The 26,724-nt window shown below is 40.8% G+C and overlaps 1 protein-coding gene across 2 annotated transcripts in view; it reads left to right on the forward strand.

The window, feature by feature from the left end:
- The window catches only part of TTC39B (tetratricopeptide repeat domain 39B), a 53,484-nt gene that overhangs the window by 22,315 nt on the left and 4,445 nt on the right, over nucleotides 1-26,724 (forward strand). Inside the window, exons 1-15 of one of the 2 annotated variants that reach the window (XM_033173346.1) lie at nucleotides 4,176-4,502; nucleotides 7,863-7,967; nucleotides 8,468-8,599; nucleotides 12,214-12,290; nucleotides 12,773-12,840; nucleotides 15,989-16,053; nucleotides 16,970-17,075; nucleotides 17,377-17,442; nucleotides 18,622-18,730; nucleotides 20,458-20,525; nucleotides 20,618-20,677; nucleotides 21,894-22,055; nucleotides 24,192-24,283; nucleotides 25,192-25,312; nucleotides 25,987-26,098. In XM_033173346.1, the coding sequence (XP_033029237.1) occupies nucleotides 7,873-7,967; nucleotides 8,468-8,599; nucleotides 12,214-12,290; nucleotides 12,773-12,840; nucleotides 15,989-16,053; nucleotides 16,970-17,075; nucleotides 17,377-17,442; nucleotides 18,622-18,730; nucleotides 20,458-20,525; nucleotides 20,618-20,677; nucleotides 21,894-22,055; nucleotides 24,192-24,283; nucleotides 25,192-25,312; nucleotides 25,987-26,098 (1,333 nt within the window). In that variant the 5' untranslated portion in view covers nucleotides 4,176-4,502; nucleotides 7,863-7,872. Of the gene's footprint in view, nucleotides 1-4,175; nucleotides 4,503-7,862; nucleotides 7,968-8,467; nucleotides 8,600-12,213; nucleotides 12,291-12,772; nucleotides 12,841-15,988; nucleotides 16,054-16,969; nucleotides 17,076-17,376; nucleotides 17,443-18,621; nucleotides 18,731-20,457; nucleotides 20,526-20,617; nucleotides 20,678-21,893; nucleotides 22,056-24,191; nucleotides 24,284-25,191; nucleotides 25,313-25,986; nucleotides 26,099-26,724 lie in introns of those variants that run through there. The other variant, XM_033173345.1, reaches the window with a different exon arrangement.

Here is a 26,724-nt window from a genome sequence, read left to right on the forward strand (position 1 = left end):
CTTACCTACACCATCTGAACTGCATAAGACAGTGTTTTTCAGCTCATCTCCAGATGTCCATGTGCATATAAGTCCCACCTGCTTTTCGCAGCTTGTAGTCAAAAGTGAAATATTTTGACCCCACCTATTGCTAAGGTCCTGCATTAGTAAGGAAAGAGTAAGGAAAGCATAATGGCGGTAGATAAACTTCAAGTTGGTTGAGAGTAAGCTCAAGCTTTTTCCAGCACCGTGGCTGCCTGCATGGTAGGTTCTTCCACCATAACTATCAGGAACCCTTGGGGGAACACATTTATTGACTTCCATTTCTTGCCTGAAAGTCAGTTCCTGATTTCCTTTTTTTACACTGCAATCCCGTACATATCCACTCAGAAGTAAGCCACATTGAATTCAATAGGGTGTCCTTGCAGGTAAATGAGTAAAAGTCTGTGGCCTAAGTTGCAATTCAGTATGTATGATGGACCCCTGCAAGCTAATAGTGAGCTGCGAAGTCCCTGGATCCAGTCTCTTCTCAGGCATGAATGTAATAGGTGGCCTTAAGCAAACCACTGTTCTTACAGCATTGGGATAATGCTGATCTCATTCTGGGTGACTATTGCATGGGAAAGATTGGTGTGGCTGTCCCTATGTGCATTGTTAACTGCTATAGCAGTGCAATGGGATGAAACAACAGGAAAGCTGCAGAGTGTAATGTTGTTCATTTGCTGTTGTCAGCAGGGCCGGATTTAGGTTTGATGAGGCCCTAAGCTACAGAAGGTATTGGGGCCCTTTATGTGTGATATTTTAGGGAGCAGGCTAGCAGGTGGGGCCCATTACTTCCTACACAACACAAAACACCGTTGCTGTACGTAGGTTTTATTTTATTAGTTTTTTATCTTATGTTTTGGAAATGTACATCCAGGTTTTTCTTTGTTTAATTTTTTGGGGAGCCCCCAAGAGAGTGGGGCCCCAAGCTATAGCTTGTTTAGCTTATACGTAAATCCACCACTGGTTGTAAGCAGTGGCAGGTGCACCTCACTTCCCAACACCACACTTTGATGCCACTTCACTGAGATTGTGGTGCAGGCACAGTGGCAGAATTGGCTTTGTCAACACTACAACACTACACTGAGCTCCTGGAGTCTTGCCCCTTCCCCTTTCAATAAACAGCAGGGACATGCAGTGTTAGTAAGTCAGGGTAGCAACACAGCCCCAACTGCTCCACCAGCTGCTACTGGTTGTAAGGATTCTTGAGAGTGTATTTGAGGCACTTCACACATGGGGAAAGTGCCATAAGATGCTAAATATTCAGCATTAAAAATATCAATATCAGTGACTTTGAATCATTTTATTGCATTACTGTACATTAAGTAGAAATACAGATATATCATAACTTCTTTTCTTTTTTAAAAAAGTAGAATTTCTTGTAAAATCACAAAGTGCAGGTATGAAGAAACCTTAGAAGTGCCTTTCCCTTTCCCTCTCCTTTCCTCATACTGAATTGGATATTCTTAATCCTTGATCCTACCCAAGCTGCTCTGTGTGGTATTATTGCAGAGATAGAAGCCAGAAGTGTTTAAGAAAGGTTAGCCTTTTAATCTCAAAACTGTGGTTAAAGTTTTCACTATTATCCCTTGATAAAGGAATCCATATTAAGGTGTACAAAATTAAAATACCATCAAGAATGTGGAGTACTGTTCCTTTACTGGTTGAAGTGTTTGATAAGCCAAGTTGTGTTTGCCTGGTACTCAGGTTCTATGAGTGTGTGTTTAGCTTTTCTGTGCCTGGATTTATATTAATAAATGTTTGTGCTTATAGGAGACTCGGGTGTGTTGCAGTTTGTCTAACCACATGTATAAGCTGCAGACATAATAAAGAAAAGTGAAAAAGAACCCATGTATTTCTTAATATTGTAATTGCATTTATATAACTCCTTTGATTTTTATATTTATATTTTTATGTTGTGTGTACACAATTGACATTTGTGTTCCATGTTGTAAACCACCCTGTGATTGGCATCAAAACCTGCCTTTCCGGTGGATCCTGCTGTCTGAAGCGGTCTCCTCACCTTGCCTCATGGTTGTGCCAGCCCTGGCTAGAGAGTTCAAGAACAGGATCAGGAGTCTGAGACCAGGCAAAAGCTTTGAAGATGTCGCAACAAAGGGCATGTTTTGTAATGCCACCCTTACTTGCTGCTTGCTTAGTTTTTATAGCAACCACTTAGCCCTTATGGACGCGGGTGGCACTGTGGTCTAAACCACGGAGCCTAGGGCTTGCCGATCAGAAGGTCGGCAGTTCGAATCCCCGCGATGGGGTGAGCTCCCTTTGCTCGGTCCCTGCTCCTGCCAACCTAGCAGTTTGAAAGCACGTCAAACTGCAAGTAGATAAATAGGTACTGCTCTGGCGGGAAGGTAAACGGCTTAGCCATGCTGGCCACATGACCCGGAAGCTGTCTGCAGACAAACACCGGCTCCCTCTGCCAGTAAAGCACTGCAACCCCAGAGTCGTCCGCAACTGGACCTAACGGTCAGGGGTCCCTTTACCTTTACCTTTACTTAGCCCTTAGTAGCAATGCCCCCTGGAGGAAAATGGGGCTCCGCCCTCCACCTTTGTAAAGTGTTTCAAGGCTGACAAATTTGCTTTGGTGGAGGCCACGTTCAGTAAGAGAGTGCTCCAACAAATGCTGTTATTGGAATTTTCCTTCCACCCACGCTCAGTGATCTTGCTATTGGATAGCCCTTTCTTGGTCACATCACTCCTCTGCCTACAAGACTTAACAGAACATGTTATTCTGGTCAGCAAGTGTGAAGCTCACACAGAGAGACTTCGGCAGGAGTCCCCAAACTAAGACCCGGGGGCCGGATGCAGCCCAATCGCCTTCTAAATCCAGCCCATGGACGGTCCGGGAATCAGCGTGTTTTTACATGAGTAGAAAGTGTGCTTTTATTTAAAATGCATCTCTGGGTTATTTGTGGGGCATAGGAATTTGTTCATATTTTTTTTTCAAAATATAGGTCTGATGTCCGAGGTACAGTGGACCAGCCCCCTGCTGAAAAAGTTTGCTGACCCCTGGACTTTGGCTTAGCGTCTTCTTCCTAGCACATTCCTTCTCTGCCAGACTTTCCTTTCTTGCTCTAATCTCTCTTCAATCCCCAACCAGCAAATCTAAAATCATAGAATTTTAGAGTTGGAAGAAATCCCAAGGGTCATCTAGTCCAACCCCCTGCATTGCAGGGAAAATCTAGCTCCATCACAATTTCCCCCATTAATTGCATGCCAGTCATTTTTCTACTATGACTGCCAAAATGGTGCTGCCACCATCACTTGCTACTGTTGTGGAGTGGGATGCAACTGCCACACAGGTTTACAGATTTGGGGCACTACCAAATAGTATGGAAAGAAAAACCAAGATGCAGCTGCACATCTTTAAAGAGAGCACATTTTTGGACACAATCACGCGAGAACCTAAAATGCTTGCAATGCAGCTGTAGAATCTGGAGCTTGATAGCACTTGAACCAAATACTTAACATGGCTTGTGAAGACTTCTAGAAATCTCACTTCCTCTCTCTGTAGTTTCTTAGGAGAGCATGAAGCTCTTGATCCCAGGGTCATGGGTTTGAGCCCCATTCTGAGTGAGAGATTCCTGCATTAAAGGGGGTTGGGCTACATGACTCTTTGGGTCCCTTCCAACTCTGCAATTCTATGATTCTATGATCAGCGGAAGAATATTTCATACTGTTGGCTTCAAGTTTCCATGCCCTCTCTAACATATCTCCTTAGATATTTGTTGTATTGCATGCTATATAGTTATCCAGCTTACTATCGTGGATCATACTTAACGCCTACTTCTGATATTTTAAGAGAAATGCAAACATAAAGTATAACAGACTGAATTTCCAGTAAATAACTACCGTTCTATACTTCTTGCTATACTATTTTTAGAACAGGTAATGAATTATTAAATAGCTCTGTTGTTTCTAGCACTCTTCTCTTTAAATACAGTGTAAAATAGCCTGGTTCTCCCTTTCATTAGATTTAAAACATTTAATGTTAACTGGAGCACAAAAATCTGGAGCACAAAAATCTTTTTCACCCTTCAAACACAAATCATTGAGTTGCGTTTGGTCTTCATTTCCCCCTTTGTAGTTAGGCAGTGATGGATTAGAATTAGGCTGCAGCATAGACTGGGAAAATCTCCCAGCATCCTCTTCCTGCAGAGGCATCATCTAGCAGCATTGCTGTAGCTGCAGCTATTTCAACTGACATTTCTTTTTAAATTGCAATATGGAGGGCTCCTGAGATGACAGCTGCTTCTGTGTGAACTTTTATATCTTTTTCCTGCCTGATAACTAATTAATAAGAGCCTCGTGAGTATTGAGGAATAAAACAGAGGAAATGGGATATTATCTGGGTGTTTTTTGCTGCCATGTCTGGCTCTTGACGGAATCAAAACGTGCCTGAGAGAGGTTTATCTTTCTGTAGCAATTGCATTTATTCATCTAAAGTTACCTACTCATTTAATTCTGTGAGTATATCATGTCTTATCTATGCTAAGTAGTAACTACAATCAATGGCAAAGGTCAGGGTGTAATTACAAACATTTTATGGGGAAATTGCTTTATGTGGTTTTTTTATTACTAAAAATGTATTGCATTCTATAATTTAAAAAGGCAAGTTCAGCATATCTGTGAACTCTTTAATGGGGGAGATTAACATTCAGAATTATTTCAGAAGTGATTGGTTTTCCTTTCCATTCATAGCTTATTTCTAGCAGTTATCACTGTGTTTCTGCTGATGCCAATCCTATAGGTTGCAGAATACTGCAAGGTGTGTATACCAGGATGCATGCCTGAAATTGTCACACCATTAAAAAACCCCAACGGAGCTATCTATCACGTATGAGATTTAATTTGATTCTCGGTGAACTAATAGCTTCTGTTATCTGATGACTTTGGTGTTTAGTTTTAGTATAGCTGTTTATTTGTAATGCATCAGTAGTAAAGGAAAAGAAAAAAGAATAAGCCTGAAATGACTTTGCAGCAAATTTAGAAGGTGATTCACTACAAAAAAGATTCAGTTATAGTAAACTTAATATGAATCACTGTGGACTTGCAGGAAGCCATAGAAAAAGGATCATTTGGCCTGAATAAGGTGTCTGGATCTGGGCCAGCATTTGAATGACGCAGTCTTGGTACCAAAAACATCAGGCCAGATTGTGTTGACTTCTATGTAGGGTAACAGGATTTCCCCACCCCCACTCTCAATTTTAAAATGAGCTCAGCTGTAGGTACTTTCTTCCCAGCCCCAGCTGTTCATCAATATAAAGTTGCATTAGTGGTTGTTGTTGTTGTTGTTGTTGTTTTACATCAATCACAATATTTACTTTTAAGACACAGGACTACTTGGTGTCAATGGCGTGCTTCAGAGAGATGATCTTGAGATGTTATGTGCAGGTCCCAACAGGATGGCTACAGTATTTTGAAAGAATAGTTCAAAAGGTTTGATTTTTCTCCCCCTGGCAAAACAGAAAGGAGGCAATTTGGGAACAATCTCGAGCAAAAGTTTTGCAACAAAAAAACCGAGCACAATTTATCATGGAGATACCTCCTGCTCAGTCCTCATAGCATTTGTCAAAACAAAATAAAATAAAAAATTCTTTCCAGTAGCACCTTAGAGACCAACTGAGTTTGTTCTTGGTATGAGCTTTCGTGTGCATGCACACTTCTTCAGATACACTGAAACGGAAGTCACCAGACCCTTAAATATAGTGAGGGAGTGGGGAGGGGTATTACTCAGAAGGGTGGGGGGAATGGGTGATCAGCTGATAGGTGTGGAAAACCTGTTGAATGGCTGCAATTGGTCTTGCAGGGAAAGGCAAGGGGTGAGATGGCTAAAGATAGCTTTGTCATGCTGAAGCTCTACCCCGTTAAATGCTTTTATGCCACAAAAATTCTCTATGCATGTGCTTATTTTAATTCTTTCATTTTCATTTTTGTATTTTTAATATATTTTATTCATTTGTTAACAAAAAAGTGCATTTTTTTCTTAATTGGTGTACTGTATACATATGAATATATATTGTTGTGATTGTATGATTCTTAGTACCACCTACTGACTGCTTCAGGGTGATAAGGGCTAGGCAGGCTTTCCACAAAGAACCAAATCATCACTAAAGGAAGTGCCAAAGTAGTACAAATTTTATATAGGCATGCAGTCTTTGTGAATTTCAGTATGGACTGACCTCATCCATGCCACCCAGACTCCTGTGCAGATCCGAACTTACTTATCCACCCTGCTTTTTGCACTTTCAGAAGGTTTCAACGTAGCTCTTGGATCAAAACAAAGTGCAGATACATCCCCTCAAGCAGCTATCATTAGTGTGGATGGGAAACAATGTGATAGAGTTCAGTTGAAAGCACTCCTGTGGACAAACATGCACAGAAGTTCACCTGGAAAAAATGGATCTATGCAATCCATATGCATATTAACACTCTGCCTTGGGCATATACAGCTTTGGGCATATATCAGGAGAAAAGCGGATTTTACAAACATACTCTAGGGTGCGCTGCTGCCAGGGCTTGAACTGGGAGCCTTGGGTTTTCTTGTAGTTGCAATGTGTGGTAAGCCACTGAACTGTATTTTGCAATAACAGCCTAAGCAGTTCAGTGTCCTTGGGCCATGGACCAACCAAACCATTGGGTTCTGCTGCATCGCCAGCCCTCTGGAATCAGTTAACCAGCTGGTTAACCTGGCACCTGACGTATTGATGTGTAGGCAGGCACTTTTTGTTGAAGAAGTCTTTCCCTGGAGTGTGACCCAGTCCTTTCAAAGAATACCAATTGTATAATTTTATTATTGTTTCTAGAATAGGCATCTTTTGCATTTTATCTTACTGCATTGATGGCTTAGGCTGTGAAACAGTTGATAAATCTGATAAATAAATACATTACAGAGTTGTCATTATTCCCTCTTAACTCCCCCCTTCCCAACGCTGCGGCAGTCTTAGTCTAGCAAAGCTGGGGTACTTTGTAGGGATGATGTAAACCATGCTTTCTCAACCACAGTATCCCCTATGCAATATAAATATACTAATGATTTACAAAGTAGCACTAGCAATACTGTTGTTGTTGTTGTTTAGTTGTGTCCGAATCTTCGTGACCCCATGGACCAGAACACGCCAGACGCTCCTGTCTTCCACTGCCTCCCGCAGTTTGGTCAGACTCACGTTGGTAGCTTTGAGAACACTGTCCAACCATATTGTCCTCTGTCGTTCCCTTCTCCCTGTGCCCTCCATCTTTCCCAACACCAGGGTCTTTTCCAGGGAGACTTCTCTTCTCATGAGGTGGCCAAAGTAGTGGAGCCTCAGCTTCAGGATCATTCCTTCCAGTGAACACTCAGGGCTGATTTCCTCCAGAATGGATAGGTTTGATCTTCTTGCAGTCCATGGGACTCTCAAGAGTCTCCTCCAGCACCATAATTCAGAAGCATCAATTCTTCGGCGATCAGCCTTCTTTATGGTCCAGCTCTCACTTCCATACATCACTACTGGGAAAACCATAGCAAGGCAATGTCTCTGCTTTTTAAGATGCTGTTTAGGTTTGTCATCACTTTTCTCCCAAGAAACAGGCGTCTTTTAATTTAGAAAGTAGATAATGAAGACTATCCCGTATGTTTTCTGTTGGTTTGAGTATTCGGTTTGCCAAAAGAGGTTATGAACAAGTTTCAGCAGCAGTGTGGAAAGTCCATTTACTTTGGTATTTAAAAAACCTGAGTATACCCAGCAATAGAGCTGTACCATTGCATTTGTCTGCTAGTCTGAATACAATGTCAGAGGTCACTTAGGCATAGTGAAAAATTCTAACTATTCTCCCAATCCTTCCATTAGGGCCACCAAGATGGATCTGAAGTGTTCTCTGGAAGAGTGCACAATGGCACTGAACTTATTTCTGAACAACAAATTCTCGGAAGCTCTGGAATTGCTTCGTCCCTGGTGAGGTTATTTTGTTTGCTAGAAGCAGTACAGGGAGATGCTATAAGGCATGCCATCTGTTTGCTGGAGATTAAGGCCTCTGAATAGAGTAGCTTTCATTATTTCCAGCTCTGTTCCCCTCCCCAAAGCAAGTCTTCTGGCAAGTATTTCTTTAAACCATCTAAAGTGACCTATTTTTGGTCAGTGGCTTTTAGTTCAAAATTTGAGGTGTAATAAGAGCCGTTGTCCATGTTAACTTGAAGAGGAAAAATGTGCCAACCCATTTGTAATTTTATCGGAACAGAACTAGGTTGCAGAATAATGCCAGAACAATTTTTGGGGGGCATAATTATAGAAGAGATTTGAGGGAAATCATCTTATGTGCAGCATACATTGAAAGATGTATAGCATTTAAAAGTTACTTTTATGAAACATGTAATTTTGTGTTTGAGGACTACTAATTTTTTTTAGCGGAACTACCATTTTGATTGAAATGCCCATTTTATTTTATTTCAAAACAGGTCTAAAGGTAGCATGTACCATGCCCTAGGGTATAGTACTATTTTAGTTATGCAGGCTGCTATGACCTTTGAGCAACAGGATATCCAAATGGGAATCGCTACAATGAAAGAAGCTCTACAAACTTGCCAAAAGTAAGCATTAATAATTTTATATTTGTTGAATGCTAGGTATCGGCGGGTTCTGTAAAATCACGTGTACGTTTTTTCTTAACAAGTAATAGGAAGAAAACTACTAATGAAAAGATATGTAGAGAGAAGTTACTTTTTGTAATTTTGATAGGCACTTATTCAATAAAGAATATGATCCTGGTCCTTGTCATTTAGGATTACTAGAGCAATACTCAAGGGGCATGGGTGGCGCTGTGGTCTAAACCACTGAGCCTCTTGGGCTTGCTGATCAGAAGGTCAGGGGTTCGAATCCCCGCGATAGAGTGAGCTCACGTTGCTCGGTCCCCAGCTCCTGCCAACCTGGCAGTTCGAAAGCATGCCAAAAAGTACAAGTAGATAAATAGGTACCACTCCAGCGGGAAGGTAAATGGTGTTTCCACGCGCTGCTCTGGTTTCGCCAGAAGCGGCTTAGTCATGCTGGCCACGTGACCCGGAAAAACTGTCTGCGGACAAACGCCAGCTCCCTCGGACAGTAAAGTGAGATGAGCACTGCAACCCCAGAGTCGTCTGTGACTGGACCTAATGGTCAGGAGTCCTTTACCTTTTCCTTTGGAGCAATACTCAATCAGAAGATATCCAAAGTTAGTCCTGCTTGGAGGAAGCCCATTGAAATCCATGGGCGTGACTAAATTCAGTTCATTTTGGAGAATCTGGGAATAACTTAACTGGGTAACTGTTGGATACACGTTATATAGTTTGGAATTGTGGTAGCAGCCATAGTGTCAGCCTAACATTTAAAATGGATGTGCAGTTAGTCTTGCAAAGAACAGCTTAATCCTAACCATGCTTACTCAAATGTAAGTCCTGTTGAATTCAGTGGGGCTTACTCCCAGGTAAGTGGGGTTAGAATTGGAGCCTGAGTCATTTGTGATGCCAGAGGATGTTTGCAGTCTCAATGGCAGCCAGAGGGCACCATGTATGTATGTATGTATGTATATTCACACAGTCTCTGATGCCTTTCATAGTTTTTACAAGTTACCATTTCACTCAAGTCTTTTCAGAGCCTTGTACCTGTTTTCCACTTGAAGTAATGAGGAAATCATTAAAATTCCAAAGTCCAGCACCTTTTGCTAAATTTAAAAACAGAAGTCATTGTATTTTCACACTAAGATGTTTGGATTGGGGTTAGATTACAGTAATTGACTTATTTTGGAGCCTGTGCTGTAAATAGACAGACTTCCTGACTGCTTCTGCAGTGGTTGTCTTGTTGTTGTTCAGTCGTTCAGTCGTGTCCGACTCTTCGTGACCCCATGGACCAGAGCACGCCAGGCACGCCTATCCTCCACTGCCTCCCGCAGTCTGGCCAAACTCATGCCAGTAGCTTCGAGAATACTGTCCAACCATCTCATCCTTTGTCGTCCCCTTCTCCTTGTGCCCTCCATCTTTCCCAACATCAGGGTCTTTTCCAGGGAGTCTTCTCTTCTCATGAGGTGGCCAAAGTACTGGAGCCTCAACTTCAGGATCTGTCTTTCTAGTGAGCACTCAGGGCCGATTTCCTTGAGAATGGATAGGTTTGATCTTCTTGCAGTCCATGGGACTCTCAAGAGTCTCCTCCAGCACCATAATTCAAAAGCATCAATTCTTCGGCGATCAGCCTTCTTGATGGTCCAGCTCTCACTTCCGTACATTACTACTGGGAAAACCATAGCTTTAACTATACGGACCTTTGTTGGCAAGGTGATGTCTTTGCTTTTTAAGATGCTGTCTAGGTTTGTCATTGCTTTTCTCCCAAGAAGCAGGCGTCTTCTAATTTCGTGACTGCTGTCACCATCTGCAGTGATCATGGAACCCAAGAAAGTGAAATCTCTCACTGCCTCCATTTCTTCCCCTTCTATTTGCCAGGAGGTGATGGGACCAGTGGCCATGATCTTAGTTTTTTTGATGTTGAGCTTCAGACCATATTTTGTGGTTGTCTACAGAATATTATTATTAATATTATTTATTAAATTTCTATACCACACTTCATCTAAGGATCACAGGGTTGGTTTACAATATGAAAACACAACAATATATTGTTAATTAGCCAAAGGCTTGGGAGAAGTTTTTGCCTGGTTTCTAAAGATATTTATACAACAGTTGAGCCTCCCACAAATGTGGGGCCACCACAAAAAAGGCCCATTCTCCAGACCTCTTGTGAAGGAGGCACATGAAGAAGGGCCTCAAATGAGGATTGCAGAGTCCAGGTTGGTTCAGGCGTTATGTCTGCTATAGGAAGTAAGGGGGGGGGGGAAATCACATAGATTTACTCAATTTGACTGGAAGAATAGGTTCTTTAGGCATGACCAGAATAATATCTAGAGATGTGACATATTCTTCGTTAGATGGAATTGCTGATAAGAAATTGATAAATATAATCTTTTGGCTTTGTAGCAGAGACATAGGATAGAATCTGAATGACATCTGCAATTAGGGTCACCTTCATGTACTCACTCCCTGGAACTGGCGTGATTTGTGCTAGATATACAACCATGGTGTGTGTTTTTAATTGAAACTACTTTTTTAAAAAGTGACCCAAGCCTTTAAAACAACTGTATTATGTAAGAAGAATTGATGCTTTTATACACAAACATATTAAATTACCGTTTATCTTACAAAAGTTCACATTAATCTGGGACGCGAGTATAATTCGGAATGCCTTCTTTGTATAGAGGAGAGAGGCCAGTTTTCGCTGATTTTTGGCAAAACAAAATAAAAAAATAAAAAAAATCCTTCCAGTAGCACCTTAGAGACCAACTAAGTTTGTTCTTGGTATGAGCTTTTGTGTGCATGCACACTTCTTCAGATACACGAAAGCTCATACCAAGAACAAACTTAGTTGGTCTCTAAGGTGCTACTGGAAGGATTTTTTTTATTTTTTATTTTGTTTTGACTATGGCAGACCAACACGGCTACCTACCTGTAACTGATTTTTGGCAGTTATGTGGTCAGACAAAACAGGCAATTTTCAGATATTCTCTTTGATTCTCTGTATATATTTCCTTGAAGAATGACCTTTTAGGTATGGCCATATACAAAGATGACAAATAACATTTCACATTTGCATGGAAGCTACATGAATGACCCTTGGGTGTTTAATATTTACTTTTAACTAGCCTCATGCACTCCTAGGGAATCAGCTACATTCCCAGGGCAAGAGCCGGGGGCAGGAGGTGCCCAGTTCTTCCCATGTTTACTATGACAGGTTGGCTGGATGACTGAGTGGTTAGGGCCCTGCTTTCTGGACACTAAATTATTGGAGGTTGTTCGTGCAATGCAGTGGTACCTCAGTTTAAGAACAGCCCTGTTTAAGAACGATTCAGTTTATGAACTCTGCAAAACCGGAAGTAGTGGAAGGGCACCGGCGGTGGGAGGCCTCATTAGGGAAAGGCGCCTCGGTTTAAGAACGGTTTCGGTTTAAGAACGGACTTCCGGAACGGATTAAGTTCGTAAACTGAGGTACCACTGTAATATTGTGGCCTATTGTATTAAGGTTCTGTAGATTGCATTCCTTTTCTCTCCCAGCTATGGCACAAATGTTTGATGTATCATTCAGTTTCTTAAGCTAAAATTAAATGTTTGCCTCTTTCTCTTTCATGTAGATTCAGGAAAAGGAACACAGTAGTAGAATCATTATCCAGTTTAGTTTCGAAACAGTCTCCAGATCAGCTGAATGAAGGTAAGAAGAATATGGGTGGGGGTGTTTTCTCTGTAAAGTGTTAATTTTTGTGAATTTATAAGCAACCTATTTCACAGTATTAGAGATGCAAGAATTGTAGAAAGACTGTACAGCTTATTACATTGGGACTCAAAGAAGAAGCACAGTGTTTTGGTTTCTTTGTTGTCTTCTCTCAGTATGGAAAAAGCTGGGGGGGGGTATTTCTTCCAAAAGTCCTGCCTCTGGTAGCAGAGCAAATTATGTCAGTTATGGGAGATATCTATTATCTTGACGAGGGGTGGCCAACCTAGTGCCCAAAGGCACCATGGTACTCGTGAAGGCTTCTGGTGGTGCCCCTGGGCAGATGCCCCAGATGCTGAGGTTTAATTTTTTATTTTTTTCAAAACTCTAGTTATGGGGCAAAATTTGCAGGGAAGTATTTGATAACATTTGTTATTACCATTCCTTTAGTATTAATTTGTTTTTTCTTAAATATTTAATAGAGGAAATGCATGCAGAAATCTGTTATGCTGAATGTTTACTACAGAAAGCAGCACTGACTTTTGTACAGGTAACGTACAAACTACCCTCCCCGGAATATTAGCCAGACACTGTCTTTGCTATCTTTTTGGCATCTACTGAAAACCTCCCTCTTTCAGCAAGCCTTTTAAGCTGGGATTTTTGCCACTCTACATCTGTATTATAATGTTTTTAATATGTTTAATTTTTTTTATCTCTTGGTTGTTTACTGCCCTGTGCTCCTTTGGAAGGAGCGGCAGAATATAAATTTGATTGATAAATAATGAATAACATTAGAGTCCCACACCAGCAGACTATGGGAAAATTGGGTTTTCAGTAATGCTATGGAACAAGTTCATTTCACAAAAATCATTGTTGTGTCTTAAGAAAGAAAGACGCACTTCCTGCCTCCTCTTTCAAGACATTCCACTGTGTGCATTTGATAAAAATCCAGAGCTTGAAATACTATATTAATGATAACTCTTGAAACATGTGCCCATGGTATATATTATCTCTGAAGCAAACAATAACGCTGAAATTTTGTGCTTTTACAAGTGTTTTAATGATCACACAGGAAAACCTTTCCCCACGTCAGTCAAAGTACATTGCAGTACCAGTGTTCACAAACTAAGCTTTTCCCACTTTAAATGCCACCTTGTCGCCTCCAGTTAGTGCAGAAGAAGAAACTCCTACAGTTTTGCCATGCAGCTTGACTCTGATGTATTGTCATGGGTCTCCTTCTAGCAAGCAGCACTGAATTTTCCTTTACTGCCTCTCGGCCCTTCGGTGACCCTGGCAAGATTGAGGAAAAGCCTTGTCAGTTTTGCTGGCATTTTGTCAGATTGTGTTTTGTTTTCAAATGAAAGTATTACTCTGAACATGAGCACTTGAAGGAAGCGACCAAAGAACTCCCATCTTCCTTCCATAGAGCAGCCTGAGAAATGGTGTCGGGGAAAGGGATTGGAAGATTTAAGTCTTCCCAGCAGCAGTGAAACTGATAAGGCTACACACCCACACCCACCCACCCACCCACACACACACACAATCTTCCAAAAAGGAGAATGTAAAAAAATCAAAAAACACACACCTTTCCAATTCTGTGAAAAATGGAGCACAGGAGACTAAAAATACACTTCAGATAGTGTACTTACAGGCAACAAGAATGAAAGAATTTATTTGCAATTGCAAATCCACTTTCCTGGCTATCAGTCTGTGTTAAAAATCTGATACAACTATATTTAAAACCGTGTTTCTGTTTCTGACACACAAGAGCAGGTCAAAACACTCTGGTTTAATGTTTAAATTGATACAGGTTTACCACATGCAACATTTTAAACATTAAGATGATGCGGTTTTTCAGAAGCATAAGTGGCCTGTGCTTCTAAATGTTTACTGATGTTAATTAGTATCTGCTAATGTATCCATGAGGTTCTTCCATTGGTCTTTAAAGGAAGAGTCTCAGAAACAAAGATACTATGTGCATAATGTTCAAGATCTATTTCCAAGAATGCATTTTGCAATTATCAGCACTCTTTGCCTGTTCAGCCATTCTGTTAAAAAACGCTTTAGCAGAGTACCGCAGGTCTTTGGTTTTCCCTTATCCGTAATTCATTTGCCTTTGTGAAGTAAATGTTGCCGTCTCTTGTTCCAGACATTATTTAATAAACCTTAACAAAGTAGGTCTCTAAAAAATGCTTTAGAAGGCTTAGTTGTTTACTGTTATATTTGCAAAATAAGGATCACTTAACATTTTCATAAATCACAGCTCTTGGCATTCTGCTTCCTATTGATAATGATGCATGCAAAGGCTGTTACATACCCCAGAGCCATTGGTTTTAGACCTCCAATAAGACTTTTTGTGTGTGTGTGTGTGTCAAATCACTGCCATATTCTTCCACATGATCTTTTACACAAATACACTACTGCATGAAAAAGACTAGCATGGATTGGGCTGTATGTGTGGGGAACTGGCAGCCAACTTCACAATTGTTGTCGAGGAAACTGCCGCTGCTGTTTTGGAAATGGCTCTCAACTTCCTCTGTATACAGCTTAATTAATGCTAGCTTTCCCCCACATATGCAATAGTGCAGAAATTTTAATAATGAGAATTAGCACTACAGCTTCAAAGAGGAGGCTAGCCGTGACATAGATAGCAAGTTCAGACAAGGAACGGCCCATGTCAGCACTAAAAAGTCAGCATAGCTTTATGACAAGGTCATCTGAAGCCTTTTTATGCACTCAGACACACAATCTAGCTATTAAAGGCTGCTCAGCTGGGAACTAGTGTTTCACTGTATGCTTGCTGCAACCTGGCAACAACTGAAATTTCAGGCGAACAATAATATTGATTTAATAGAACTTGGGGACTTGTCCAGAGTATTAAAGGATTTTGCTCCTTTGAAATGGCGGTTTAGTCCTTATACTGCAAGGGAAATGTATTTAATGCACATTAACTATTAAATAGTTCATTAGTAATTATGAATCATTATGCTGCTGTTTCCAGTCTCCAAATCACGATACAATGACTGTTGGAGATGAAGTAGGTTCCAGTATTCACACTGGAAGGATACAGAAGAGTGCAGAACAAGGATGATGGATGCACTTGGTGGAAATATTCAATATTTATTATGGTGGACGATGAAGTCTTCGGATTGTGCTATTCCTCATTCAGTTTTTGTGTACTGCAAATGTACCATTGTATGATTCCATTATTATCCCAGGAATACATCAAATTATTGTTGGATACTTGTAGCCCCATCTAGTGGTGTTTCTTCAGTTTGGCTTGATACATATAAATGCTTTTCCCCTGTAAAGTTTTGTTTTGGAAATGTTTGTATAAAAGCATTTATGTACAAATAGTGTTCCGTTGATTAAAAGTTGCATGCTCGGCCTAATAAATACTTTCAGCTTCATGTATACACATTTTGCATGTTTCCAGTGTTTACATTACACAGGTAAAACTGTTCAAGTGACATAGGTATGATAATACGCAATGGGTTGCATTAAATGCAATGCTAAGTAGTATTTTGTATCCCCTCATGTGCCCCCTGAATCTCTTATGGGGGCTTCTTCAACCCCCCACAGCAGATCTGGGGGCAGCATTGGGGGAGGAAGGAGAAGAGGCATTAATCCTTGCACTAACACAAAAACCTAGTTGAATATCACCTAATGATTTGTTTAATTTAATTCCCCCCTCCCAGGATGAAAATATGATCAACTTCATCAAGGGTGGCCTCAAAATCAGGACAAGTTACCAAATATACAAGTCAGTTTCTGTAACATTTTTTACTTGTGCTTCTCTGTTTATATATTTCAGCAATTTAATTCCCTGCTAACTGTTTAGATAGTAGAAAAATTGACACCAGGTTTTTTTTAATCATTTGGCAATGAACTTCAGTCTTGCCTCACCCCACCCCAAAAGAGACATGCTTCCCAGCAGGAGCACTAGCAATATGGCAGAGGGAGGAGGTGAAACAGCAATGGGAGAAAAAAAAGTGGAAAAGACAGTATATTTACCTGTGCTTATAATTCTTAGCCTGCAATCTTATACATGCTTACTTAGGAGTAAGTCCCGTGGCTTTCTGTGATGTTAGAGACGGTATACAAAAACTTATCTGTAAAATATCCCTGATATCATATATTGTGGAAGTAGAGGAGTAGGCAGATTACAGTCATACCTCGGGTTACAATAGCTGCGGGTTGCGTTTTTTCGTGTTGCAAACGCGGCAAACCCGGAAGTGTTTACTTCCAGGTTTCGCCACATGCGCAGAAGCGTTTTGCTCAGTTCGTGCATGCGCAGAAGCACGATATCGCGCTTCCGCGCATGTGTGATATTGCCGCTCAGGTTACGGACTTTTTGGGGTGCAAACAGCACCCCAGAATGGATCAGGTCCGTAAGCCAAGGTAGCACTGTACTCTTAAATCCCTGCCCTTTGTTGTTAGTCTGTAAAGCACCATGCACTCTGTTGCTGTTTTAAAATAATATAAGGCATGCGAGGAGAAATGTTTTCAGAGAGCCTTGTTTTAGGCAATGTTGAGTAATAAGCCAAGGCTCGAAATAATTGCAGTCAGTTGGGGACAGGTGCAATTCTGTTAATTTCCAGTTACATGTCGTAGTAATTGCAGTACCTTTCATTCCATTCAACATGAAAACTTCTTTTCTTTTCTTTATACTCAAAAAGAGAATGTCATCAAATTCTTCAGATGACCCAGGGCAGCAAAAACCAGAATGAAACCTACTACCAGTTTGAAGGGGGCGTGCAACTAGGAATAGGAGCGTTCAATTTGGTATGGGTTTTGACAGTTTTCGGTGACATAAAACATGGCCTGTAATGTTGTAATTTTAAAGAACAATAAAAACTAAAAGCTGATTGTAATTGTAATTTTGCAGACTTCCATTGTAGCAATAGAAAACCTTTGTGGTTTTATATACACATTTGCTGCAATTTATAATTTTATTCTATCAAAGTTAACTTGAACACAGAAGTATTAGAGTGTTTTATTATTATTTTATGCTGTTTAGGTTTTTAAGATGTTGCAGTTTCCTTTTAAATATTTTAGTGATTTTGTGTTGCTGATTTTGTTGCAGATGCTGTCCCTCTTACCAGGAAGAATCCTCCGACTTCTAGAATTTATTGGGTTTTCAGGCAACAGGGTATTAAAAAGTTCTTTTCACCATTGATGTTAAAATGTACCTATAGCGTATTATCATGGTTTGGGGAAATATAGGAGCAGGCTGCTGAATGTGGAAGGCATTTTTGTAAACTTTAAAGTTAGTGATTTCAAAACCAAATGAGTGCCATGATTAATTACAGGCATAAGCAGGGGCAGCTGCCCCCCCAGCAAGTAAATAAATAACTAAAAGTAGAAATTTTAACAGATTATTCTGAGTACTTGGGGTTCAAAGAAAGTAATTTAAAACAAATGTCTTTGAGACCTTTCATTCCAAATCTGCTACACAGAGCCAGACAGAGGATAATGGCAGGTGAGTGTCCTGCCCACACACATCCTAACATAAACCCTGGGTATGCCCATGGTAGAGGGCATTATTCTGTAGCAGCCCCTACATTGTGAAATTCCTTCCCTACATCTGGCACCTTCATTGCACAGCTTTTATTGTATGCTGAAGATGCATCTCTTTGCCCTGGCCTTTGAATTTTGAGATATGTATTCCAGGACCCACTTGAGTTGGGATTGAATTTTGTTTTAAACTGCTTGTAGTGCTGTATTTTTATATTGCTATAATTGCCCTGGGACCTGCCGTATTGGCCCAAATATAAGCCACACTTCCCCCCAAAAAAATTCCGACCAGGAAAAGTTAAAGCGCGGCTTAAATTCGCGACCTTACAAAAATTGGCTTTTACGATGTTGCTGCTGAAGAAGATGGAACAAAAAAAAAAAGTTTTATTGCTGATTTGCGAGCTTGAGACTGTTGTGCAATTAATTCTAACGTTATTCATCGCTTTCCCTGTATTTTACTGTGCATTATTGATTCTTTATTTGCATTTACGGTGCTATGAACAGGTGTTTAACCCACTTGTGGGTCCTCTCTAGAACCCGTAGGATTTTCTTCTATATTTGCCATTTACGGGTGTGAGTGCCTGCGGAATATATTCAGATGTTGTCTTTCTCTTTCTCCCCCCCCCCCCGAATTTTAAAGGTGCGCCTTATTTGCAGGTGTGGCTTACATTCGGGCCAATACGGTACTGTTGAAGGGTGGGTAAAAAAAAACCAACCTCTTCCTCTTGCAACCTTTCCTTTTTTCTCCATCTTGAAATAATTACTACTACTAGTAACGACAGAATGCTGCATCTTATCTTGTGTGATCTGTTAGGAGGTGGGTCTCCAGCAGTTACGGGAAGGAGCTTCTGGTGCCAGTCTGAGAGCCATACTGTGTACTTTCACCTTGCTGGTATACCACACTTATGTTTCATTAATCCTAGGTAAGAACTGAAAAATAAATTCCTGGGTGTCATACATGGGGAAACTATAGCTTTTAATCCAATCCCTAATATATTTTAATGGGGGCACATACTTGTTTTCTTGCACTGTATTTTCATCAATGTAACCCAGGGGTTGGGGTCATCAAACTTGGGCTGCTCACTTGGCCATTTTGGGCAGGCCATGACCACCTGCCCTATACCTGGAGTCATGAATGACTTCAGGTGTTGCGTAGGTAAGAACAGGGGATGAAAGCGGCTTTGCAGGCGCTGCTGACTGGGCTGCCGGAAGAGGTTTGCATGGAAGCAGAGGGGGAAACCCTTCTGCTGTGCCTTGCTAAAAGTCAGGGCTTCAGAGCAGCAAATCAGCCGATGTCATTTGTGATATTGGGAGATTGACAGGTGAGCAGCGCCATGAGGCAAATCCTGATAAGGATCTGGCCTACAGAGCCACGAGATTCTCTACCTCTGTTGTAGCCCAACAAGTTCACCGATTGAAGTGGGTTTCAGAACTTGGATTAGTTAGCCTTAACAACAACAACAACAACTTACTTACTAACTTACTTACTTACTTACTTACTATTTACTTATATGCTGTCCATCTGACTGGGTTTCCCCAGCCACTCTGGGCAGTCCCCCCCCCCCACAAAAAATAGAAAAACACAATACAACAACACACACTAAAAGCTTCCCTGAACAGGGCTGCATTCAGATATCTTTTAAGAATCACATAGGTGTTTATCTGTTTGACATCTGCTGGGAGGGCGTTCCACAGGGCGGGTGCCACTACTGAAAAGGCCTTCTGCCTGGTTCCCTGTAACCTCATCTATTGCAATGACGGAACCACCAGAAGCGCAAGTGAACTGCTTTGCAGTATTTTATTTATTTCTTTATTTAAAGCTTTTAAAAAACAAAAACAAAAAAACCAAAACCCTGCTCTTTGGAGAACTTAACAAATGCCAGTGAAATGACGATCCATATCTTCAGGTTGATAATCTAAAAGATGTAACAGAAAAGGAAAAGAGGTTGGTAGGGAGGATGAAAAAAGCAAACTCAGAACACTTATTAGAGAAATTTTATAATGATCAGTGGAATGATAGTATTTCTAGGAGGGAATAATAATAATAATAATAATAATAATAATAATAATAATAATTTTATATTCTGCCCTCCCCAGCCAAGACTGGGTTCAGGGCAGCTAACATCAAATATATAATACAAGAGGAGCTGGTTTTTCAGCCCACAGCCCCGTCATTTCTATAAGCCTGATAGAATAGCTGCTCCAGGTGAAAGTTGAGAGAGGAGCCTGATGGAACTGCTCCACATTGCTCCAGGGAGGACTGAGAGCACACATTCCCAGGGCTTCTAATTATTTAACTGCATTTTGGTCAGACCCTGGTTGTACCAGCCCCTCGAGGATAAATACAGTAAGATAAGCATGGTAAAGAACTCAGAATTTCAGTGCAGAAATAATTGTATGTATTCTGCTCCATTTCTGTGCTGTTCATTTACTGTACAACTTATTGATAGCAGTTTAATATTTTTATTGTTTCGTTCATTCATTCATTTCATTTCATTTCTATAACGTTCTATATTTTTGAGAAAAATCTCAAAGCGATTTACAGAAAATTAAAACGTCAATAAAACAATAATATAGGTTTTCATTTCTTTGGGTATGCCGATTAACCTGCAACTTTGGGCTCTGATATAGACTTTTGTTATTTGCACAGGAACGGGGGAAGCCAACCTTTTAGAAGCAGAGGCCCTCCTTCAGCCTTACCTCCAGAAGTTTCCAAAGGTTGGTTTCTTTTCTTTTTTCTTTTACCTTATAAAACGATATTTTTGTTGCAATTAAAAACACTCTAATGTGTTGCTTTTCTTTCTCTCAAGGGTGCCATCATTCTGTTTTATGATGCCAGAATAGACATATTGAAAGGAAATTTTGAAAAGGTAATAAATCCCCACTCTTTTTTTAACAGTAAAATACGAGGTGCTGTTTTAAAGCTGCTTTTAGCTTTCTGAGCTGGTTTTATAATTCTGTTGTCTTGTATTCTAGCTTAACTGAAGCCAGGGGAAGCCTGTTGCCTCTAACGTGATTGTTAATTCATTTTTTTAAAAAAAACACAAGAGTTTTCTGCCCATACTTTGGATCCAAGCCAGAATCTTTCCTGTGGAATACTTCCACAGTAGTTCAGTGTGGCATGTATGGGAAATTCTTCCCTGCCAACCAGTGGACTCGAGTCTGGTTAGGAAACATTAAATATACGTATTGGGCAGAAATTATCCTGTTGTATAACACATTCACAATTTTCCATTTCTATAGGTATTCAAGGATGCTAATGGGCTTGCAAGAGCAATTCACAATGTAATTGTTGAATTAATAGCCTGTTCTCTGTTTGCCAATTATTCCACACCTGGAATATTTTTCAAGTAAAGGCAGCATAGTCCCCACTATGGCTATTAGTTCAATTAATATAAATTGGGCTGAGGGCTCCAAAGTTCATAATCTGTGCTGAACTGCCTGTGCTATGAACATCTTGCTTATACTTTTTTATATATAAATGTTTTTATTCGTTTTTCCAAATATACACATAAAACACAAACAAGAAAGACACACAAAATACACACAATTCTTACTTCACTTTCACTTTTTCCCTAAACATCGTTGGGTGGGCTTCCCCCAATCTCCCCTTTCTGGTTTTCATTGTCAATCCTCCTTAAGCAGTTTCCACATCCATTAATTTATTACATCTTTTCCTTTATATACTAATTAATATCGTTTTTACTCTGTATTCTGCTAGGAACCTCTAAATACTTCTCTAGAATTTCAGCAAAATCAAACATTACAATATTTCTTCAAATAAACTTTAAATTTATTCCAATCTTCCTGCACTGTTTCCTCCCTCTGGTCATGCAGTCTCGCTGTCATCTCGGCAAGTTCCATAAAGTCTATCATTTTCAATTGCCAGTCTTCCACTGTTGGTCTTGCTTATACTTTGAACCTGGTCAATTTAAATGAACTTATGTCTCAGACATGTTCAAAAATAAGTAGCTTGACAACTTCTGTAGCCTTTCGTTACCAAATAAAAACCAGAATAGGAGCGAGGGACTTTTGTGCCGAGCAGAGCACAGCCTGCAACTTGTGTAATGTACTTTTGAATTCTAGGCTCAGGTCACATTCCTGGAATGCATTGCAGCCCAGCAAGAGTGGAAGCAGATCCATCACCTGTGCTACTGGGAGCTGATGTGGTGCTATTCCTTCCAGCAGAACTGGCTTCAAGCATATCGGTATGCAGATCTGCTTTGCAAAGAAAGCAGGTGGTCAAAGGTAAATGGGTGATCAGATATTGTCACAAAGAGGCGAGAGCCCCTTCATAGTTACAGCTGATGTTTAGCCTGGAGAAGAGAAGGTTAAGGGGTGATATGATAGCCATGTTCAAATATATAAAAGGATGTCATATAGAGGAGGGTGAAAGGTTGTTTTCTGCTGCTCCAGAGAAGCGGACACGAAGCAATGGATTCAAACTACAAGAAAGAAGATTCCACCTAAACATTAGGAAGAACTTCCTGACAGTGAGAGCTGTTCGGCAGTGGAATTTGCTACCAAGGAGTGTGGTGGAGTCTCCTTCTTTGGAGGTCTTTAAGCAGAGGCTTGACAGCCATCTGTCAGCAATGCTTTGATGGTGTTTCCTGCTTGGCAGGGGGTTGGACTGGATGGCCCTTGTGGTCTCTTCCAACTCTATGATTCTATGATTCTATGATGCTTGCTTTCCCGGCATATGCCTTCTCTGCGAGTTACACCTATTAAATTTGTGTGTTGAAATTCAAATACGGTGGTACCTCGGTTTAAGAACAGCCCTGTTTATGAACTATTCAGTTTAATAACTCCGCAAAACCAGAAGTAGTGTCCTGGTTTGCGAACTTTACCTCGGTCTAAAAATGGAAATCAGCCCTGAGTGCTCACTGGAAGGACAGATCCTGAAGCTGAGGCTCCAATACTTTGGCCACCTCATGAGAAGAGAAGACTCCCTAGAAAAGACCCTGGTGTTGGGAAAGATGGAGGGCACAAGGAGAAGGGGACGACAGAGGACAAGATGGTTGGATAGTGTTCTCGAAGCAACCAACATGAGTCTGATCAAACTGCAGGAGGCAATGGAAGACAGGAGTGCCTGGCATGCTCTGGTCCATGGGGTCATGAAGAGTCGGACACGACTTAAACAACAACAAGAACGGAAGCCGAACAGTGGAAGGGCACCAGCGGTGGGAGGCCTCATTAGGGAAAGCGCGCCTCGGTTTAAGAACAGACATCCGGAACGGATTAAGTTCATAAACCGAGCTACCACTGTACTCGGATGTTCCAGCTAGCAACTCTTAAACTTCATCTCAGCTACACATTTAACTCTGCACTGACCTGTGCTGAAGTTGGTTGAACTACCAACTGAGTTGCAATAACTGTCTGTTGACAACAGTGGGAGCAGAGCGGAAGTTGGCGTTTTGGGGCAATTGGAGGTTGGGTCTGCATAGTTCATTGCATTGCTAGAAAGAGGGGGCCGATCTACCAAAATATCCCCTGTTAAATATTCCAAATCAACCCCTTATTCAACGAGCTGGCCTGTTTTTGTAACCTACTTGCCCCCACTACTGCTGAAAGAATCTCCATTCTTTCTCGGAAAAAAACAGTTAATTTTTTTGCCATTGGGGTGTGTGTGTGTGTGCAGAGGAGATGCTTTGCCTCTATTACAACGCTGTTATAACAAGTTCTAGAAAGATAATTGTGTTTGATATCAATATAGCCAATTCCATTTGCTTTACACTTAATAAATAACTTCATTTTATTTTCTAAATGCTTCTTAGAGTGAAGTGTTTTCACGAGAAGAAACCCAAGGCAAAACACAGAATATCAATATCTAATTTCATAGCCGTAACAGTTTCTCAAGAAACAGGCCCACTCTCAACAAGATGTCTGTTAAAGACTACTTTTAAGAAATGTCTTAAGCCCTAAAAGTAATGCAGTGGCAAGACATTTTAGCGTTCTTCGCTCTACTTGAACATACTTCTCTGGATGATGGCATGCTAAGGGCAGCTTTTAAATAAACTTCTTTTTGATGGCTACCAGAATGCCTGTCCCTATAGCAGCATTTTAGGATTCATGGCCTTCCCACAACACCCTGCTGCTTCAGACTTCCTGTGATCACACCGGAGAGGCCTTTGGGGGTAGACTAGGTATGCACCTTTGTAAGGCTCCTCGGCTATCTTTCTGGAAGTGATATGAATTAGAATTGTATGGAAACAAAATGTATAAAATAAATTCAAATCGTTTGTAAACCTTGCAGTATTTAAGGTATTAGGTTGTTTTGTTTAAATATTGATTGTTGTACAAATGATTTGAATAGGATAGACCCATCAACAAATATGTTACGATAAATGATAAGTGTTTTGATTGTTTTGTTTTGTTTTTTTATAGGCAATATATGTGTTCCAGAAAGCTGCCATTTTATGTATGCTTTCAGATGCTGAAGTGAGAACAACAGGAGAAGACATTGTAGCTTTGTTTAGGTATTTTTTTAAAAAATATATATTCTATTTTCTCGTTATGTCATTCTCACAAACTATTCTCACAACACTGGTGGCGTTGTGGTCTAAACCACTGATCCTCTTGGGCTTGCCAATCAGAATGTCGGTGAGCTCCCGTTGCTCTGTCCCACCTCCTGCCAACCTAGCAGTTTGAAAGCACACCAGTGCAAGTAGATAAATAGGTACTGCTGCCGCAGGAAGGTAAACAGCATTTCCGTGCGCTCTGTCTTCTGTCACAGTATCCCGTTGTGCCAGAAGCGGTTTAGTCATGCTGGCCACGTAACCCAGAAAGCTGTCTGTGAACAAACGCCGGCTCCCTCAGCCTGAAAGCAAGATGAGTGCTGCAACCCCATAGTCAAGTTTGACTGGACTTAACCATCCAGGGGTCCTTTACCTTTACCCAGTGCTTTTTTTCTTTAAAAAAAATGTGTAGGGGTATCCCCCTTTTGACTCAAGAAATTCACCATTTTATAGTTCAAATTGGGAAAAACAAATACAGTAAATGGACAAAAGTACAAAGATTCACAAAATGTTTAGGGGTATGCGTCCCCCCAGAAAAAAGCACTGCGTTTACCTAATACAGTATTTGTGTTTCTTGTTTTAGAAAATAAGGGGGAGAAGAGACTATGTTCACCATCTTGTAGTCCTTAATAATGAGATAAACATGTAATTCATAAGCCTTAAAAACACCTTTCTCACCTCTGTCTGAAACGCTGCATGTGCATTTATTGCTAAGAACTCTACTAGCATATAGAGTTCAATTTTTAAGAAATAGTTACAGGTTTAGAACTTGCTGGTTTCATCAAAATATCTCGACAGCGGACCATTGAACTTGTGCTGTCAAAGGTTTGGTTTTTGTAATGAGAATTCCACGGTTCCATCTCTTTCAGGCAAGTAGAAGGCCTGAAGCAAAGAATTGCAGGAAAATCCATCCCAACGGAGAAGTTTGCTGTGAGAAAGGCTCGTCGCTACGGAGGCTCTCAGCCTGTGAAGCTCATAGTACCTGCTCTGGTATTTACAGCCGACTTGATTCAATCATCTTTTGAGTGTCAGTGTAAATAGGTGTTTGTGTTTATGTGTTTCTGTGAATAATGTAGGCTGAGTACATTTCCACTTGACTTTTTCAAAGAAGCATCAGCTGTTTACGTTTTTACCTTTTCACCTCTTATTAAATGAAAGGCAGCTATAGACACCTACGTTGTCAATAAAAGGCACCCTCTGTTGTGTGAAGTGGATTTAGATACAGGCAGCCTTACTGAATCATGTATGTACAGCATGAATGTGCCTTTGCTTGAGGGATTATGAGCACTTCGCAACAGCTCTGTTCTGGATATAAACTGCACATCAGTCATGGGCAAGCTTTTGGAATCTAGAACCCTGAGATCCACTAGCCAGAGCCATAATGGTGGTGATCAAGGGCAAGATTAGCAAAATATGCTAACCACATATTGAGTCCCCGGGAGCTGCGATGAGCTGCAAACATTGAGCACACATCAACATTTGAGATACTACAGCTCATAAAGGATTCTAGCAGAGGAAAGCAACGTCCTTTTGTTGTTGCCCTTGTTAATTAGGAGTTGGAAGCACTGCCTGATCCACTGCAGATCAGGGAATGTTCAGACACTCAGTCAATTGATGGCTTACTATAGATATTTATTGCTATATTTGTTTCTTACTCTTGTCAGGAAATGATGTACGTCTGGAATGGCTTTTCAATTGTTGGCATGAGAGCTGACCTCACCGAGAATTTACTAGTAACAATTGAAAAAGAAGAAACGGCTTTAAAAAACGAAACCAGTGAGTAATGTTTTAAACGAGCGATATGAAAACTACAAAGGGGTGTTTGTAATGAATCCTATTGGGGCATCTAGCTATATCCTGTAAAGGAAGAAGTGACTTATCTCAATGTTCTGTGCAACATAGTTTCATCAAAACTGCATTGGTTGCAACGATAAATAGAAAGCTGTCCTTTCCGTATAATCCCAATCCCCATATAACCCAGAGAAATTCACATTCACAAATCCCCATGATACCATATATCCTTTGTTTGACAATACAGTGATACCCCGGGTTACGTAAGCGATCTGTTCCGGGTCGCGGTAGTGTGTCTCACGAACGCACGAAAAAAACAAAAAACAAAAAACCCTGGAAGAAGCGCAATTTGAGCGCTTCTGCACATGCGCGAAGTTCTGCGCATCCGGGGGTCACACGCGCTCCGGAAACACTTCCGGGTTGCGGGCGTTCGCAGCTCGAATGTCTGCAACACGGGGGGGGGGGGTACGTAACCTGGTGTCCCACTGTATGCAATACTTGCATGAAGTGAAGCTGAGTTCAGAGCATGAAGAACACCAGTCTTCCAGAAGAATAAATTCTCTTCATTCCTCCAAAGGATGTAAAATTTCAGTTCTGCTTTGCTGTCACTG

Source organism: Lacerta agilis, chromosome 16, assembly GCF_009819535.1.
Source record: "Lacerta agilis isolate rLacAgi1 chromosome 16, rLacAgi1.pri, whole genome shotgun sequence".
Taxonomy (NCBI): Eukaryota; Metazoa; Chordata; class Lepidosauria; order Squamata; family Lacertidae; genus Lacerta; species Lacerta agilis.